Here is a 19111-nt window from a genome sequence, read left to right as displayed (position 1 = left end):
TAGATATATTCTTGAAAGTTCTATTGACTAAAATTATCTGAGCACAATTTATCAATACGCGTTCCAACCTACTCTTTCCTGATTTTTTTTTTTCTGGACTTTGCAGCAACCGGTGGTTGTACAGTCCCCTACGCTGTGGAAGAAAATGGTGACCCAAACGAAGGGGTTGACCCTGAAGATGAAGAGAACACAGAGCGTCAATACCTTATTAAATGGAAAGGATGGTCTCATATTCATAACACATGGGAGTCTGAAGAGACGTTAAAAAATCAAAAGGTAATTTGACTTGTATTTATTTTATAGCGCGATTTAAATTTGACGAAGTGCCAAAAATTTAGAAATTGAATGCTAGATTTGCCGATTGCGTCACCCTTGCCTGCAATTGAAGATTTTTTCTGGGTCCTCAGAGTGTCACGCTATCTATATAAAATTTGATAACGTTTTCTTTATAACTTTCATAAAATACTTTTGGTTTTCAGAAAGGAGTAAATTTCCTTTTAAATTTTTCCATTAAGACAAGAAAGCCGATAAACAAAAGAGACCTGAAGCTAGGTTTCCGAATGGGATATGTATGAGGTTTAATAAACGATTATTTATTCAGTTTTGGATGAGTCAATCGAATGTGTGAAGTCATCTGAAAGAGGGAGAATTTTCTTTGGATCAATTTGAACTGTTTGCATGAAAAACTTTGAACTGATTTGTTTGAGAAATTGACGCTAACTTGAAATTCTCGTTTGAACGCTCACAAACCGTGTGGCAACCCCCCTATAGAAAGCTTTATAAGAACAGCCATCTGAACCGTTAAATGTTTTGTTTTATGGAAAATGATTGGACAGAAGCTCCTTTTTCAGTAAAGAAAGGTCAATTCTTAAATTTTGCAAGAGATAATGGCGAATGAACGAGGACGCGTAGAAATTTAATTGTAGCTGAAGTGAGGCAAATGATAGTTTCAGATACAACCTGATTATAAGATTTCAGAGGAGTGAACAACCTGAGTTTCACAAAAATTGTTCGTAGTATTTACAGATGAGACAAATCAAAATAGGAGTAGAAAGGTATAGAACGATGATTTTTTTTCTACCTTGAAAAAGATTTGGGTAATTTTGCTTTTTTTACTGTATGCAGGGTTGCCCACCTGTAGCACGAAAGGGTATTTTAGCACTAATACAGTTAATTTCTTGATTGTAGTACCAAAAATCTCTGTCTAGCACGCAAATCTGGGCAATTTTAGCACTTTAGGAACTGACTGTGGTGGCAACCCTGGCCGTATTTGTTAGCTTTTTCTAAGTTATTGTTGCTATAAACAGAAGTGCTGCTAGTCAAAATGCTTGGAGGGAGTGGGGTAATACGTTTTAACGAATGTTATACCGAAGAAAATCGAGATCTTTGATAAAATTGCGGGAACAGATTTTGTTCTTCATTCCTCATTTTTACGATGAACAATCGCAACACATTGAGCGACCCTCTCCTCGCCAATACTTCACTCATTTAGAGACATTGACTTATTCAGAACTCCACTCAAAGACAAGCATAGGATTTCCAGGAAAGGTAATATAAGATGTACATTTTAATAAATTTCTATCACCAGCCCCGAAGGCCCGGAGGGTCAATATGTAAAAACAGGATAAACAGAGATTTGCCATAGCACGTTAAAAAGATATAAAAAAATCTCTTGACAAATTAGGCTTCTCTTATTTGTGGATGGAAGGAAACGGACCTGGTAACACACAATGCCTTCCAGAAATTATGCAGAGATTGAAAGACCAAGAGATACAAGAGTGGGGATGTTTAGTACGTTCGTCGGAAACACTGAATGAATATAGTAAAGTAAAATAAATTTTTGGGGAAGAATATTATTTTAAGTTAAATTTACCTTTTAAATATTTAAAATCATGGATCCAGTTGAGGGGAAATTGCCTTCCAGTACATAGGGAACAGAAAAAAAATAAGGGTACAAATGGTAAGTGTGGGTATTGCGAAAATGAGGATAATAATTTAGCCCATTTCCTCATGGAGTGCCAGGAGCTTGAAAGTGTTAGGGATAAAATTTGGGGGGACCATCGGTTGGTCCTACTTTTTGATACCCTGAGGTCTTCGAAGCCTGAAACTATGTGCAAAATGGCACGATATGTGGAAAAGGCGGGAGAGGCTCGTCGAGCCCGAGTGAATGAAAATAAGTATTGTTTTATATTGAGTGTGTGTTCTGTGCAGTGTTGTATGATGAAATCATGTTGTGTATATCCGTAGGGCTCAAATAAACTTTTTCTTTCTTTCTTTCTATAGGGTGATATATCCCACGTCTCAAATCCTTTGGATTCAGCAAATAGACAAGGAATTTTCAAAGTGTGTCTTATATATAAAATTGAAGATAAGTGTGTAAAATTTATTGCGACGCTTTGTAAAAACGGAGATAGGCAACTCTGTGGATGATTGTTCAAAATAGTCTTTGTTCTTTGCTTGTCCCTTTGGAGAATTTAGGAAATTGTGCTTTTAAACTTAAGGAACATTAAAGGTATTGCGATGAGATGATAAGATGATATGTAAGACAGATCAGGCCGGCAACCTTCTGATTATTCGGCAGTAGAGGAGCGTAACCATGTTCATGATACCCTAACTAACAGGGTGCAAAATTGAATCTTAGGATAATTGTGAAGAAAATAGAATATTTTGACAAGGGGACGTTGCCCCGCTGTTCGAAGTAGCTGAAGAAGTAGGCACTTTTTTTATGGTATCATAACCAAGAACTGAGGTTTCTTTATTCATCCAAAGAACCTTTCGGACAAAAGGCATAGATAAAAAACAAATACCGTGTTCACTTTTGTGTAAAACAGGAATTTTTTCCCCTTTCTCTAAGTGAAAAATTCTGGGTGGCCAAAAATATCCCCCCCTCCAAATAGTTTTTCATGAAAGTTTCTGCCCTTTTCCTTAGCCGTGAGCCACAGAAGGATATACTTACCTTCTTACCTTGAGAAATGATCATTTGCCTAGAGTGCTCAGGCGTAAAAGACAACTGTTAAAAGTGACTCTGACTGTAAAAGTACCTTGGAGGAAAAATACTGGCATCAGTTACCCATTGTACAGCATCATGTGATTGTTTATAAATTAATGAATGGCTGGGAGTTGCACCACCCGTACCAGTTCTATAGAATAGCAGCAACAGTTTAGAAAATAGGATTTTGGTCAACATAGGAGTGTATGGGAGTGCCAAGGTTCGCACTTTTAAGGTTCAAATGATATTGAAGTGTAGCAGTGAATTGTGACACAGAAGCACGGACACTAATTGACCTCTTTATTTTCAGGTGAAGGGTATAAAAAAACTTGAAAATTTTATTCGTCGAGAAGACGAAATCCGTATTTGGAAATCACGTGCTAATCCTGAAGAAGTGGAGTATTACGAATGCCAGTCTGACATGACGAAAGACTTATTGAGGGTATACACTGATGTAGAACGTATTGTTTGTAAGTAAATTGAAATCCTGCTATTTATAAAAGGAAAAATTTAATTTTATTATGCTTTCACCTAAATCTTTAACGAAAGAAAAGAAAAAGTTTAGTGATATTTCTGAAAATTGTCATTGAGACGTTATCTTTGGAGTCGAGTCAGCTAAGGCAATCCATCAACCCTGTTCTTTTTCAAGTTGTTTTTGTCTTCAATTCAGTTTCCTTTCTTGTCTTCTTTTCTCTATTTTATTTGTTCTGTTTCTTTTTTATTGCTTGTGAAGATGGTGTGTACCAGGGTTTTTAATAAATTAAGTCAAGAAAGGGAAAATACCATAGTTAGTGTCTAAAGTAAAGTTTTAACTTAAAAGACATTAGAAGGTATTGTGACTGCTTTCACGCGACTCTGCGCTATTATCATCAAAATGAATAAAAAAAACGAGTGGATGGATTAATTGTCGTAGTTGGAAACCCCTCAATTCTTAAAAATTTTCTTTTAATGATGGAAAGGTAGTAGGGTTCTCGTAGGTAAAGCTTTACTCGTCACAAGGTTTCGAAAATGCGTATTACTGCATATAGGATCATTCTCATAATTGCATATTGCTTCATTATTACAGAAGCGCGTCCATTTTTTAGCTTTCTATCCCCCTTCAACGAAACTAAAAATGCGTAAAGTGGGCATGGTTTTTAAGCCGAGGGAAATTTTGGGGTTGGGCAATATAAATGAATAATGACATAAAAACAATATGCAGTCATCAGAATCTAGCTATACGCAGTAACAAAAAAAAAATGCAAAAAACTAAAATATCCTCCCTTTGAACTTTTAACACCACAGAAGCTTGCCCTTGACTAACCGCAATTTCTGCAGAAAATAGGGTTGTAATGATGAGACATCATGACGATAACAAAGAAGGTTTAACCAATCAGACCTCGCCCCGCTGCCCGCGGGGCTCATGGACTAATACACTTCGCTCTATAGGTAATATTAACTGTAAGCAAATCGGACGTTGCACTGCCTACCTTTCGTAATATTTAACTAATCGCTCTGATTCGCCGATTCAAATTTCGTCACAGACCAATGTCACAACAGCTACTATTGCAATTGTACAGAGACACCTGGCTAATTTAAACTCAAAAGTGAAAGTGAAGTTTTTTAATCATGTTTCGACTTCCTACTGCACAGAAATTACCAGTGGTGACTGGAATTAGTATTTAAAATATAATTTCATTCATATTGTACAATCCCAACTTTTCCCTAGGATTCAAAACCTGCCCACAGCATAGTTTCCAGTTTAGACAGCTTGTGACGAAACTAAACAATTACCTTCTTGTAGAAAAAAAAAAAACACAAACAAACAATATCATCGACTGGAGATGAAAGAAACCTATAATGTGTATACAAACTAGCTAAAAAAATTATATATTGTGCCAAAACAAAAGCTAAAAATATGGGTGGAAATATTAACCTAAAGTGAACTTTTGTTGCTTTTGATTCATGGTCTCATTCATTCATTGAATTATTGATTCAGGTCTCATTCCCCCCCCCCCTTCCGTGAGATTTGAATCTATGTTCACTTACGAATAGAAGTGCTACATTGATAAAACTCAATGCGTCTATTGCAGAAAAAAAAAATAACATGACAAATTAAGTAAAACTATTTAGATAAGGTAAAATTACGCATAAGTCAATTAGAGTATTGTAAAAGATTTTTATTTATTAGAAATATACAGAAATTTGCTTTTTCTATTGTCTAAGTATACAATTTAAAAGGCGCATTTATTGATGATAAATGAATATTATGTGCTGCTCAAAGTTTTCATAAATAACTGAATTCTGAGTGCCACAGTTATAGTATAACATGGTGTCATGGTTTAGATTCGTGTTGAATATCATTGCAACAGCGAGTATATGCAGCTAATTTTAACAATTATCATTTTTATAATGTTAGAAACTGCCCAACGAGGTGTTTAAAGACAGGTTTTGCTGGGATTCGTCGCATTCGCTCTTCTTTGGGGGAAAATTCGAAAGGACGCAAAAATATGCGTATTGTGTAGGAAATATAAAAAAATAATGAATCTCTTTTATTTTATTTTCTTCGGGAAAGGAGCTTAAACCACTCTCTCTTCTTTTTTTGCATTGTTTTCTGAAGTTGTGAATTTTTGCAGGTGAGAGAACTACCGCGACATCAGATGAACCCGACTATTATATAAAGTGGGAAGGTCTTCCCTATTCAGATTGTACATGGGAGGATGGGAATCTGATATTCAAGAAGTATCCAAACAAGATAGACGAATTCAGACAAAGAGAGGAGTCCAAGTGTACGCCTTCAAAGCAAACCCGAGCTCTTAGACATAGACCAAAATTTCAACTTATTAAAGAGCAGCCACCCTACTTTGGTGCTGAAGACAAAGTGAGTACCTGTCTCTTCTTTTAAAGGCTACCTTGTAGAACCCAGTCTCGTGTTTTGAGTCATCTGACCTGACTTTTTCTAGATTATCATTATTATAACATAACATTCAAAGGTAAGTTTGTTACCAGTCAATTGTACATTCTTTTCTTTTTTAAATAATTTTGCCTAATCAATGGCTAATCATCAGGGGCCTCTCAAGGGCTAATGTTATATAAACAATTATATACAGATACCTGTCTAAAAATCTTGGCCCTGAATGATATTTAAATATGGAACGTTTGAAAAAAAAATCGTCCCGTCTTGATCCTCTACAAGGGACATTGAAAAAATACAGGGAATTTTGTATTTAGTGTAATGGCAATCGTTTTGTGAGACCCTGATGGAGTTGTACTTGTATACTTTTTAAAGGTCAAAAAATTGTTGCAAGATACAGTTATATCAAAGTTTTGAGCAAAAAGAGAAGAGTTAGATAATAAGCGTCCAGGAAAGCACCGTCGTGGAATCTTCTTCCATCAAGGCAATACCCAAGCGCATTCTTCACGCGCTATAAAAGAGGCTTTGGGGGAATTGCGGTGGAAATCCCTGTCACATCCAGCTTTTAGACTAGGTCTAGTCTATTGTGAGTGTGAGTACTTTTTGTGAAACCCAAAGAACAGTTGAAGAGCGTTCATTTCAATTGCGCTGATGAAACAGAATACTCAGCAACAACATGGCTCATAAAGTTGTCTCCAAATTTCTTCACGAAACTGTCTAAAAGGATTAAAGTGCATCTACCTGGACTGGATACTTAAAAAAAATATCCATTCTAATTGAATAATCAACAAAGAATTTCAAAATTCCCTGTATTTTTTGACGACAGGATTATTGACATAAACCCCAACACGTTTGGAAACATATTTATAAATAAAAATTATCCTTAATAGGCACATTAAATGTATATATTGTTACTATTTAATAGTAACACTATACTTTTCAGTATATCAACATCTCTTGAAAGTGCTTGATTTTGTATGAGAACGGTTTGCCAAAACACACTTATATCAACTGAAATATCAAGATCCCCTACTTGAACTTGAAAAACATGTGCCCGGAAATTTGAGAACATTTACGATTTAAGGGGGTCCATTCCCCAAGATCCTCTCCTTACGTCCCTGACGCTCGCTCTATGCAGTGGTGTTTTATTAAATAATATTTGATGTGGAAACTTACTTAATTGATTTAATATTCTAACAGCTTTAAAATGTTTCTTACATTCGCATTAATCTGCAAGATAAACCTAGATTATATTAGACCTAACTGTAAAAAGGGATGTGAGATTTTTGAAGAATAGAAGATCGTTAGATCTATTTTTCCTTTATTTCTACTGGAAAAACATGAGCTCAGTCCATACTTGCACCATGAGATAAGTAAAAGGGGCAATTCTAATTTAAAATTGGCCACAAAGAACATTGGGAATTTTAGGCCTAAAAATGATCATTTTTTTGTCAGTGCATTGACGTCATTTCAACCGAAGTTAAAGAAAAGACGGGTTCTTGTACCTTTTGTTAATATATGCTCTGACCAAGAAAACTGGAATACGGTAGGCAGGAATTTTTCGTGTTTTGTGGGCTTTTAGTCTCATAACCCCACTAAGACTTGAACCCATGCATCTGTATGGTCAAGACTGTTTTGTTGCTTAAAACTAAATGTTCTTTTTCTCTTCTTATAGTCGTTTATACTACGAGATTATCAATTGGATGGCTTAAACTGGCTTGTTCACACTTGGTGCAAAGAGAACTCTGCCATTCTTGCTGATGAAATGGGTTTAGGAAAAACAATCCAAACGATTTGTTTCATGTCTTACCTGTTCCATACATATGAACTTTATGGACCATTTTTATTAGTTGTCCCTCTCTCAACCATGGCCGCTTGGCAGAAGGAATTTGGTCTTTGGGCACCAGATATCAATGTTGTGACGTATATCGGCGACATGCAGTCTAGAGAAATTGTAAGTAGTTCTACCGATTTTAGAAAACAAGTCTTACAATAGTTTGCTAAATGTTTCAAGAGGGCCAGAGAAAATTAAGAAAAGTGTAAGATGAGAAGTTACCAACAATCTAGATATAATTAATATCTTGGATGAAAAGTTATGTATGAAGAGGAAAAATGAATCGATTCACATATAAATCACTTAAGCCCCATCCGGTTAAGTTGCCCGACTTGAGGCTTCTCTGATGGTATCATATCAGTATTTTCGGTATGGCCCCCTACTTGTCTCTAAAAATGACAATCACAAGCCCAAATGGGCTGCAATTGCATTTCAATGCAGCAGAAGGCGAATGCCAAGAAAAGCCCAAGAGGAGCCAAACGAAGCTGGGAATAGATTGAAAATAAGACATGAAATCTTCGGTTTGATTCTACGGAGGGGGCCAAGACCTAAGCTTTAGAACAGAGTGTAATTGGATTATGTTTTGTCACCTTTAGGTGCCTAAATGGTGCCGCAACCATTAGTAGCTAGCTATTTATACGTGACTCTAAATTCATACTGTCCCTATATACCCTTTCTGTTTATACTACCTCAACGATTATGAAACTAAAGAGATGGTGCAAGGATTAAAAAACAAAAAAACAAATTTGCGCAAAGTGAAAATTGAACGACAATTTATGTTGAAAATTAGGCTACAAGAGGCAAAACAATACAAACTCATGTTCATGCCTAAGAATATGCTGTATATTAATAGTTATAAGATAGTCCAAATATTCCCCTATCGATCTTAGATGCATATTCCTATAGACTCCTAGAAATCTGTTACTTTTGAGGTCAGATTTGAATATTGTAGCAAATGATAGTAACTTCTATAATTTTTACAAAAAGACATTTTTCAAAACCTTAAAAAAGGCAGCACTTCAGACTGGAAAAGAAACGCTTTGTATTGGTCATATTGTATTTTTTTTCTACCATTTCATTTCACTGTTGTTTTTTTTTGCAGATTCGCGAATACGAATGGTGTTTCCCTAACAAGCGTCTCAAATTCAATGCCGTTTTAACAACGTATGAGATTTTACTGAAAGACAAGCTGGTTCTTGGCGCTGTTCATTGGGCTGTTTTAGCTATCGATGAAGCCCACAGGCTCAAAAATGACGACTCCCTGTTGTACAAAACCTTAAAGGATTTTCATAGCAATTTCAGACTGCTCATAACTGGTAAGTTCTGTCTCCCCATTTTTAAATCTTACTTTATATAATTGGTAAGTGTCCTGTACCACCTTCTTAGCCCTATGAGATTGTACAATATGTAGCTGAAGCAAATAGGAATACTTTTTTAATTATAGTCCAGTTGGCTTATGATCATCGCAAGAGAATTTTGTCTCACAGTTGGAGGATCGAATTGAAACATTCTTTTTTGCTTTACGGGGAAAGGGGGCAAATTTTTTCCTACAGTCCTCAAAAGAGTATACGCTGCGTCTTTTTTATGGTTGTCGTTCGAAAGGCCCTTGTACTAGTTTTTTGAACAAAGAATAGGAGGCTTAGTGTTAAAGTTGCTCAAGTCCGGAAAACAAAAGTAAGTCAAGACATGATAACCCGAAATTAAGAAACGGAGAGACAGTGGAATGTATGTTCAGTAAAACTTAGGAATAAAAAGGAAGTTTTGAGTATTTTGACTGTAGATTATAGATTTATGACTATAGATTCACCCCTCCAAACTCTGGAAGTACAGCAAGGCTACCAAAGCCCAGAGTGCTAGTGTGCCTGATAAAAAGTGGGTTGAACATTTCGCGAGGGAGTTCAGTGCTCCCAACAAAAACATAGAGGAGTTCTTTGAAAAACAGCTTGACCTTGTTCTTTCAAATAAGACCAAATCTTTCCTGGTTGTGTCGCCAAGTGCTGTTCACTCTTTGATTCCGAAATTAAAGAAAAAATCTTCCTCTGGTGTTGGTTCTATTTCAGCAAGACACCTGCAACTTGCAGATTCTTTAATCGAGCAACATTTAGCACTATTGTCTCAGATGATCCTTGTTTGTGGTGTAGTCCCTTTGCTGTATCAGACAAATAACTCCCATCCTTAAAGAGGGCAAAAAAGACGCTTCTCTGTGCAGTTCTTATCGCCCCATTACCGTCTCATGTACTGCTTTCAAGCTCTTTGAGTCTTTTGACAAAAGATATTGAAGCAAATTATTCCGCCCCTCTCCGTCAGTTTGGGTACTAGCGAGCTTAGGTAGAGAGTATGCTCTCTTTTTGCTTATAAATGTGCTGAAAGATATTGAATAAAGAGGTGATTTCCTGGTCTTATGTGCGCTCGATGTTGCAAGAGCTTTTGACTCGTGTATATTTTTGCAGGTTTTGCTTGAGGCCCTTTTAAAAGGTACCGATGCTGGGATAATCACTTGTTTAAAATACATGTATAGAAAATTGAAGGCTGGAATTAAAGATGGTAATAAACTATTCCCGATTCGGTAAGGTGTACGCCAAGGAGCTGTCACTTCTCCAGTTTTGTTTAACAATTGTGTTACCGGTGCTCAGGATAAGCTGAGCTGTACTTTTATCTTCAAAAGAGTTGATTTTTCATTAGTTACGTTTGCAGATAACCTACTAAAACTTTCCTGCACTTTTCAAGGATTCTCTTCAACCTTTGAGTTTCTCCGAGAAGAGTACGAACACATCGGTTTGAGCTTTAATACCGATAAAATAGTTGTTCTACCATTCAACTATAAAGGGAATAGAAATTCAATAAGTCTATTCGGCTCTGAGGTTTCGTTTGCTAGCAGCCTTACTTACCTTGGTATGCCTATTGGAGTAAACCTGAAAGAAACTGTAAACCTGACAATTAAAAATTATGCCAGTAAGATCCGGGCTGTGTATGCCTACCGGGCTTCAAACGTTTCGTATCTAAGTAGAGTTCACCGTTCTCACTTATATAATAGCCTACGTTTCCTCACGTACTTGCCCTTGCTCCTGTTTGGTCCTTCCTTAATTGTGGCAAAAGAAAGCAAGTTCATCTCCTTCACTTTAAATTTGCAAAATATTTAATAGAACTCCCAACTTGGAGAAGTAACTCTTTTCTGCAAAAAAGAAGTATCATTTGGTAAACCCAGCTGGAGTTATTGAGAAGCGTATTTGTGATTTCACTAGAGAATGCCAGAAGTCTTCCCATCTTTGGTCATTTCTGTTTGTCCCTTGTTTGTAGTTGTCAAAGTGTGTTTTTTATTTCTGTTGTCTCTTTTTTGTTTTGTTTTTTCTTTTCTTGATTTTTACTCTGTCTTTTTCTGGGCTTCTGCCCTGTTTTTTTTCTTATGGGTTATAAATAAATGATGAGATGATGATTTTCATGAATTGACACGCACCACTAAAGTTTTGAAATGCTACAAAGTAAAGCATTGAGGAATTGTGGTGAAACCAGCTTCGAATTATAATTTGAGTTCGGTTTAAGTGATTTAGTTTAAATGCTTAATTTTGGTTTTATAATCAATTCTTTTGCAGTCCTTATCTTCATAAAAGAAAAGGACAGGCTCAATATTTTAAAAACTGTTATTCCAAAACTTTAAATTCTACTATGTTTTACTATTCTGCCCGCTGATGACGTTAAACTTAGCTAAACTTATTGGAAGGTAAGTGTAAGTGTTTTAATTGTTCTTCTTCAACTTTCATGTCCTTCATATCTTTTGGGGAGCGGGGAGTTGGTCCTTAAATTCTTTTTCATCAGAAAATCTAATAAAATGGGTTATTGGATACGAATTCGAATTTATGGGATGCAATAGTGGTTGTTCTAGTAAAGACTTTTGGATTGTCCTGTACATTTTTTGGAAATATAGTTTGTTACTGTCTTCGATAATACAGCCCTTTTTATATCTTTTTTTCCATTGCTTTGTGTTTATAATGGAAGGCAGAACGGTCTTTAAATTAGTTCGAATTTATTCCAAAGTAATTAAGCTTGGATCCGTCACAATCGATTGTTAAAGTTCTGTTGACGAAAAAAAAGAACTATATTCTTATAGAAATGTATTCGGATATGACATGAAATCGGAAAGTCTTTTGGGACACAAATGCATCTAGTTTGTTTTAGCAGCTATCCAAATCACAAGATGTGAAGTAGTTGGGTGTTCTGTTGAAAGGGATCAACACCACGGTCAGGTATCTCTTACTTGCTAAACGGATAGTGTTTGAGCAATTTAGCCTATTGCGGATTATAATCTTTTTCGCTAAAATATAACAGAGTATGTATCTTTTGCTTTTCTTAATAACGTTTTCAATAGTATAATGGCATATGTTGCCGACGTTCAGACTCTAGTTTTGTTGGTTCCTCCATAAGAAGATTGCACTGTCTGGCTATTAATGAGTTGTTGAAAAACAGGAAGAAAGTGGGCGCTGTTTTCTTGGTGAGGCCTTTTTGATAAGGTGATAGAAAGGTCTTACAGAAAAGTTTTCTGACATGAAACTTTAAATAGACGTTTAAATTCAAGATTTTAACCAAGTTGTAAAAGTTTTAGGATCTGAAAGTATTGTATTGTAGTATTCACGTAGTGTATAAGTTAATAAGGGTGGATATATTTTCAGGTACCCCTCTCCAAAATAGCTTGAAAGAACTTTGGTGTCTGCTTCACTTTATCATGCCTGAGAAATTTGATTATTGGCCGGATTTCGAAGCCCAGCATGGCGATGCCCAGAGTAGAGGGTATTCAAAACTCCACAAACAGTTGGAACCATTTATTCTTCGCCGTGTAAAAAAAGACGTGGAAAAGTCCTTACCGTCGAAAGTAGAACAAATTTTAAGAGTTGAAATGACTCAGCAACAGAAACAAATTTATAAGTGGATTTTGACAAAGAACTATACAGCCCTTAAGAAAGGTTCCAGAGGAGCCGTCTCTTCACTTATGAATACTGTTATGGAGCTAAAAAAGTGTTGTAATCATGCGTATTTGATTCAACCACCGGATATTGAAGAAGCAAGGCTTTCATCTCAAGAGCAACTCAAGGTAGAATTAAGGTTAAATACTAAGCGCCTTTGCGTGTCGGTAAATGAAATATGGGGTGAAGGGTTTTGTTTAAGGTGAATTTTTAAAATAAGAGGAATTGAAGTATATAATTGAATTGAGGGGAATAGTTTACCACTTGTGATAAGAAGGACGTATTTAGGGAGGAGGTAAGATAGTCCTTACTTTTGAGAGGACAAGATAGTCCTTACTTTTGGCCTGTATGTGGAAGCATGGATGAGAATGTGGGTCATGTGATGTACGAGTTTGTAGAATTGAGTGAGTTGAGAGATGAAGCATATGGAAAGTCTGAGTTTGATCAGAAATAGCTGGTGAATTTAATGAGAGATTATTTTTTTTGCAAGCTTTAAAAATTTATCGATTTCTCAGGTTGGCAATGGAGCACAGAAGTGGATTTTTGTAATTTGTTTTTCTCTTTGTTTTGTGATTTGAGAATTTTCTTTGCGCTATGTGATGGTTATGTTATGTTTATGTAATGACAGTTATTCAAAAGAGAATTTCCTTTTGTTTCGTATTGTTATGGCCCCAGGGCTTTCAGTAGAATCAAACTTGCTTACTTACTTACTTACCCTGGAACTAGAGATCGAGATAACTCTTAGGGAGAAAACCTAGGTATATGGTTGACTAGTGGTTTATAAGTTTTTAGCAGCCTGTGACCATGAATTTTGTCCTAAATACAAGCTTTGTTTAAACACAACTTTTGAAATACGTAGTTAACTTGTTTGGATTTTGGACTTCTGTTTTTTTTATTTATTAGCCTCGGATTTATAATCACATTATGATACATCCTTGAAATTAACTTAGGCGAAAATTAAACGTTATTTGTTAAATAATTACTTAGTCCCTTTTTGTCCATAAATACCAACTTTGGTAAAAATTAGATGTTATTTTGAATTTTTACTTTGCTGCTGATTTGCCATTTAATGGTTTATTTCATTGCTTTGACAGTTACATCACTTGCAGTACGGATTTTATTTTCTTAACAGGTTTGTTTCAGTAATAATTTAAAAGAATATCATTTATTTATTTTTCTATTACACTGAGCTCAATTATGGTTCAAATATCCCGTAAGAATCTTAGTAGAGAAGCAACTCACCAGGCCATGCTAATCACCAGTATGCTTTTGATTATGGAACTTCCTGTTACCAGTCGCTTGGTCTAAAGTTATGCTGCCTAATAGTGAAAATGCGCCGAAAGCTCTATTTTTCTAGTGAAAATGCGCCGAACGAACGATTTTCTCTACAAAAAGAAAAAACGCGCCAATTTGACAAATTCAAAGCGAAATTGTCTCAAAATGTGCCAGAATGACGCAAATGCGCAGCATCTGAGCACTCTGAATGGAACTCGTTTCAAAAATCCCAAATCGTGTTAAAAGTCCGGTTTTTGGCCCCTCTTGATACTGGGTAGATCTCATCCCTTCGGACTATAGAGTTGTCTAATATGTTTGTTACACTGACAATGAGTATTTCTTTTGAGGGATAGAAAAAAAAAACACTTTTTTATGCAGGGGCAAGGTGCCAAGTTAGAGTTTATTGGGATTACTGAAGTATGCAAGAAACGTTTGTCGTTTTATTGGATAGTTGAAATGTAGTAAAATGTGTATATTACTTCTTTTCTTTTTATACAGAGACGTGTAATGTGATTTGAAGAGGCAATCTTCAACTATCTGAAAAGAAGGTCGTTATCTTTTCTGAATTCAATAATGCCTGTTCTTTTAAGTACATAGCTTGAAGTGTAAACGACATATCTATAAAAATCAAAGCTTTTAGGAATAGGTGTTTTAGTGATGTCATCTACAATACCTACTTGCAGTACATCTTGCTTAGTTTGAAATTTTTGGGTCGTTTCTGGGTCATTATGGCTGTCTATTCAGGGATGGGATTAATTGTCTCCTTGATATTTCTAAGTTGGAAAAATTGAAAATTTATAAATCAAAAATGGAAATTTCAAAAGTAGACGTACAATTGAAAATTGCAAGTCTTTTATGCTCAATACAACAAAATAGGCTGAATCTGAGCATGTACATAGAAATTTCCGTGTGTCTTTCTTCGTCGAAAATCGTTTTTCCCTAAAATCTTTTGATTGGTTAGTCATGAAAAATATTTTGTAAATATTAATTCACAGTCTTCATTCAGTCTTTGACCTATATGGATGAAAACCAGTTTATATTGGTTGGTTAATTTACAGAGGATTATTGTTTGGATATTTATTTCATTGCGCAACTATTGAAATTGTGTACAATGCTATATAGTGCTGTGAACAATTTGCTTTTGATAATTGGATAATTAAAATCATGTACGCAACTATTTAAGTTGTGTAACGTGCTGTGAACAATTTGCTTTGAATAATTGGATATTTTGGATAATTAAAATTGTGTACGCAACTTCTGAATATACATCTTGTGAGTATTGCTACCTGATTTGCTATTGCTTTTACTGACAACTATTGTGGCCCCGCCCACGAATTTTGATGAAATTTGATCATTTCACCGGATGATGCCAGGTGAAAGACTTGTCTTGAATCCGTGTTGAATTTCATTTCACGGGCTAGAAATGCAGGTTGTTCAGCTGATAATATTGTAAAAATTGCTTGCGATTTTTTCAAAGGAGATATGTTAATTGAAGCAAAGAAGATTTTGTGGGCTGACGCCTCTATTACTAGGGTAACTGAGCGCCCCAAAGTGACTGATAATGTAAGTGATATGGTTCGAGCCTTTGATCTTTGTGATGAGAAAAAGATCAGCCTACCTCAGTATCTGATTTTCGAGCCAGATCAGGTCCCATGTGTGCCAGGGGAGACAACAGCTACGTTAACTCGAAAGGTTAATGAACTCTACATGGAATTTAAAAGCTTCGGTGAGCACCATAAAGCAAGGTCAGTCGTGCAAACTATTCCTGATATGAAACCTCCCCCACCCACAAAACCGTCCTATTCAGTTATTGTGAAAAATCCACCAAAAAACTTGAATAATCCTGACGCTCGAAAAGATTTCCTGGATAAAGCTTGTGGGGGTGTCAGTTCAAGCATAGTTGTTTTGAGGCCTAGGAGGGATGCATGGCAAGTAGTTCTGTCGGACAAGGGTGCCGCCAATACTTTGGCAGATGCATTAAGCAAAGCAGACCAATCCATTAATGCTAAAGTGAAGAGTCCTGCCTTTTTCGGTATAGTACGCCGAGTGCCTGACGGAACATCTAAAAGTGACCTATGCGATCTCGCTAATAACTGTATAGAAGTTGTTCAGTTAGGAAGTACGAGGTCTTTTCGATTAAAGTTTGAGTCACGTGACCACCTAAACTATGCCACTGAGAATCCCCTTGTTATTGGTTACAAGCGTCTACCTATAACTGAGTACAAGTTTTTGTCTACCCAGTGCTACAAATGCCAGTGCTACGGCCATACTGCAAATAACTGTAAAGCTTCCCCGAGATGCTCTAAATGCGCTGGTGACCACCGGAACTCCAAAGAAAACCCGTGTCAACTTGTCATGAAATGTGCTCTCTGTGGCTCCTCCGACCACCCCTGTTATTCGTATAAATGTCCAGAAGCACAGAAACTACTGCTTAAGAAATGAACAGTCAAACAAACACAAGTACAAGTACTTTACAAGATTTTACGTTTCTTAATAATTTATCACTGTGCAATAATGTTGTTTTTAATTATTACGATGACCAAAATAATCTGTCCACCAACACCTTAGCTAGCCCCGTTAGCCCTTTAAACCAAATTAACTGTAAATATCTCGACACTTTTGATTTTGTGAAAAATGTGAAACCTAAGCTAATGGAAGAGATCAAACTTAATGTAATTTGCTTTAATATCAGAAGCATACGGGATAAGTGGGCTAATTTTAAAGATTTAATTTTAACAAATGGTTACTGCCCTTTCGACGTAATTGGAATAACGGAGACGTGGCTTTCAGAAATTGATGATACTAATGAATTTTCCCTCACTGGCTTTCAAGCTATTCATATTGAAAGAAAATTAACCAAGTCCTCTGGTGGCATTTCTCTTTACATCCGATCAAGTCTAAAATTCATCAGACTATTAGATTGTGAATTCTTGTTCTCGCAACCTATAAATAATAGATGCATTTATTCAATAATCGTCGACATAAGTGTAGACGAGAATTCTTTTATTTTTTCGTTATTTTATAAACCACCCTCATTTCCGACACCTTTCTTTTGTAATCAGTTTGATGATTTTTCTAGTTTTATTAATTTACCACAAAAGAAAGCAATAGCTTTTGGGGACTTCAATTGTAATTTATTAAATGTTAGCAATAACAATGATAGTGATACCTTCTTTGAAACATTTACCTCAAGTGGTCTTCTTCCCACAATCCTTTTTCCTACTAGAGTTGATCCCATGAGGTCTACCGCTACTTTAATTGATAACATTTTTGTATCCACTTCCCTGGGAAACCACCTGTCCTCCAAAATAATATTTTCTGACCTGTCAGATCACTTTCCAATCTATCTTTCCTTACCCTCCCTATCAGCTACTCAACCCCGTAGAACTAATACCCCTACGTCTAATAGAATATATAATACTGTGAATATGAACCGGTTCACGGATTGTTTGAAATCCTTCGACTGGTCCAAGACTTTGGATTGTCAGGATGTTAATTCAGCCACAAATAGTTTTACACAGGGATTGAGTGATCTTATTAGTTCAACCTTTCCAGTCCGTAAATCAAACCGAAAAACTACCCATATACGCCCCTGGATGTCAAATAGCCTGATAATCTCTTCATACCGAAAAAATGACCTATATAAGTTAGCTTGCAAAACCAGTAGCGTTATTGACCTGACTAATTATAAAAAATACAAAAACGTATATACCAAACTCATCCGGGAAGCAAAGAAAAATTATTATTATTCAAAAATCTCTCACTGCAAAGGGAACTTGCAAAAAATTTGGTCTACAATAAATGAAATCCTTTCAAAAAAAAGGAATTCAAGATCTGTTCCTATTAACCTTAGGGACATCAGTGGCAGATTAATTGACCCAATTTTAGTACCTGATGCTTTTAATAATTATTTCACTAATATTCCAAATGCTAACTCCTGTTCCTTCTCACAGTCAGTACACCCTAGCAAGAATCCCAGATCCATGTTTTTCTCTCCAACTGATCGCAAAGAGGTGCTTCAAGTTATCGAATCTCTCTCTAATAGTAGTACACCTGACTTCTTTGGCATAAGTAATAAGCTTCTTAGGACCGTATCTTCCTATATTTCTGAACCCATTATGCACATAGCAAACCTGTCTATGACCAATGGAGTCTTCCCAGAAATATTTAAATCAGCAATTGTTATCCCGATTCATAAAAAAGGCGATCCGTCTGAGATAAGCAATTATCGTCCAATCTCACTTCTCCCAGTTATATCTAAGGTGCTCGAGAGAATTATATTCCGACGTCTTTCTCCCTTTGTATTTGGGAATCATTCATCAGATTCGTTGATTTCTCCTCATCAATATGGCTTCCGTGCCAAATTTTCAACTGCTCATGCACTAATAGACGCCACACAGTTTATACGTTCCCAACTTGACCTTAAAAATACTGTATTGGGCTTATTTCTGGATTTTTCAAAGGCATTTGACATGGTTGATCACAGTGTTTTATTAAGTAAACTCAATAACCTAGGGATTCGCGGAGTTCCTTTCTCATGGTTCGGCTCTTATCTCTCTGGTAGAGTACAGAGTGTGAGACTGGGCGGGGTGACTTCACATCCCCTACCTGTCCGGAGAGGCGTCCCACAGGGCTCTGTTCTTGGTCCAATACTTTTTCTCCTTTATATTAATGATTTGATTACGGACCTGGGCCCATCAGTGCACCCTGTACTTTTTGCTGACGATAGCAACTTTTTCATCACCGGTCCTAATTTACCATCCGTCGTCACCTCTACTCAATCCCTTCTGGAGTGGGTATCACCTCTACTCACACCTACAGGAGTGGTGTCTCGTTAACTGCATGACCATTAACAGCAAGAAAAGTCAGGTGGTATTATTTCAAACCCCTTACAAAAAAAAGTTCAGCCAGCACTTGGCCTAAAATGTTCTACCAATCTCCTCCCGCAGGTCGAAGTTGCCAAGTTTCTTGGTGTCCACATAGACTCCTGCCTATCATTTGCAACACATGTGTCCTATATCAGAGCCATAATTTTGCGGCAGGTAAGTATAATTAATCGTGTGAATTATTTTCTTCCTCCCGATATCCTTGTCACCCTTTATTATTCTTTTATTTACCCATATATCTCATACTGCGGATCTGTATGGGACAATACTTATCCTTCA

The 19111-nt window shown here is 36.3% G+C and overlaps 1 protein-coding gene across 2 annotated transcripts in view; it reads left to right on the top strand.

Annotated features, from left to right (window-relative positions):
* Positions 1 to 19111, top strand: part of LOC136040746 (chromodomain-helicase-DNA-binding protein 1-like) — a 66402-nt gene that overhangs the window by 14798 nt on the left and 32493 nt on the right. For both annotated transcript variants that reach the window (XM_065725055.1, XM_065725054.1), the window contains exons 5-10: positions 107 to 276; positions 3300 to 3459; positions 5605 to 5849; positions 7558 to 7836; positions 8819 to 9032; positions 12381 to 12799. In XM_065725055.1, coding sequence (XP_065581127.1) covers positions 107 to 276; positions 3300 to 3459; positions 5605 to 5849; positions 7558 to 7836; positions 8819 to 9032; positions 12381 to 12799 — 1487 coding nt within the window. The remainder of the gene's footprint in view (positions 1 to 106; positions 277 to 3299; positions 3460 to 5604; positions 5850 to 7557; positions 7837 to 8818; positions 9033 to 12380; positions 12800 to 19111) is intronic.

This window comes from Artemia franciscana, chromosome 21 (assembly GCF_032884065.1).
Source record: "Artemia franciscana chromosome 21, ASM3288406v1, whole genome shotgun sequence".
NCBI lineage: Eukaryota > Metazoa > Arthropoda > Branchiopoda > Anostraca > Artemiidae > Artemia > Artemia franciscana.
This window is presented reverse-complemented; position numbering and strand designations above follow the sequence as displayed.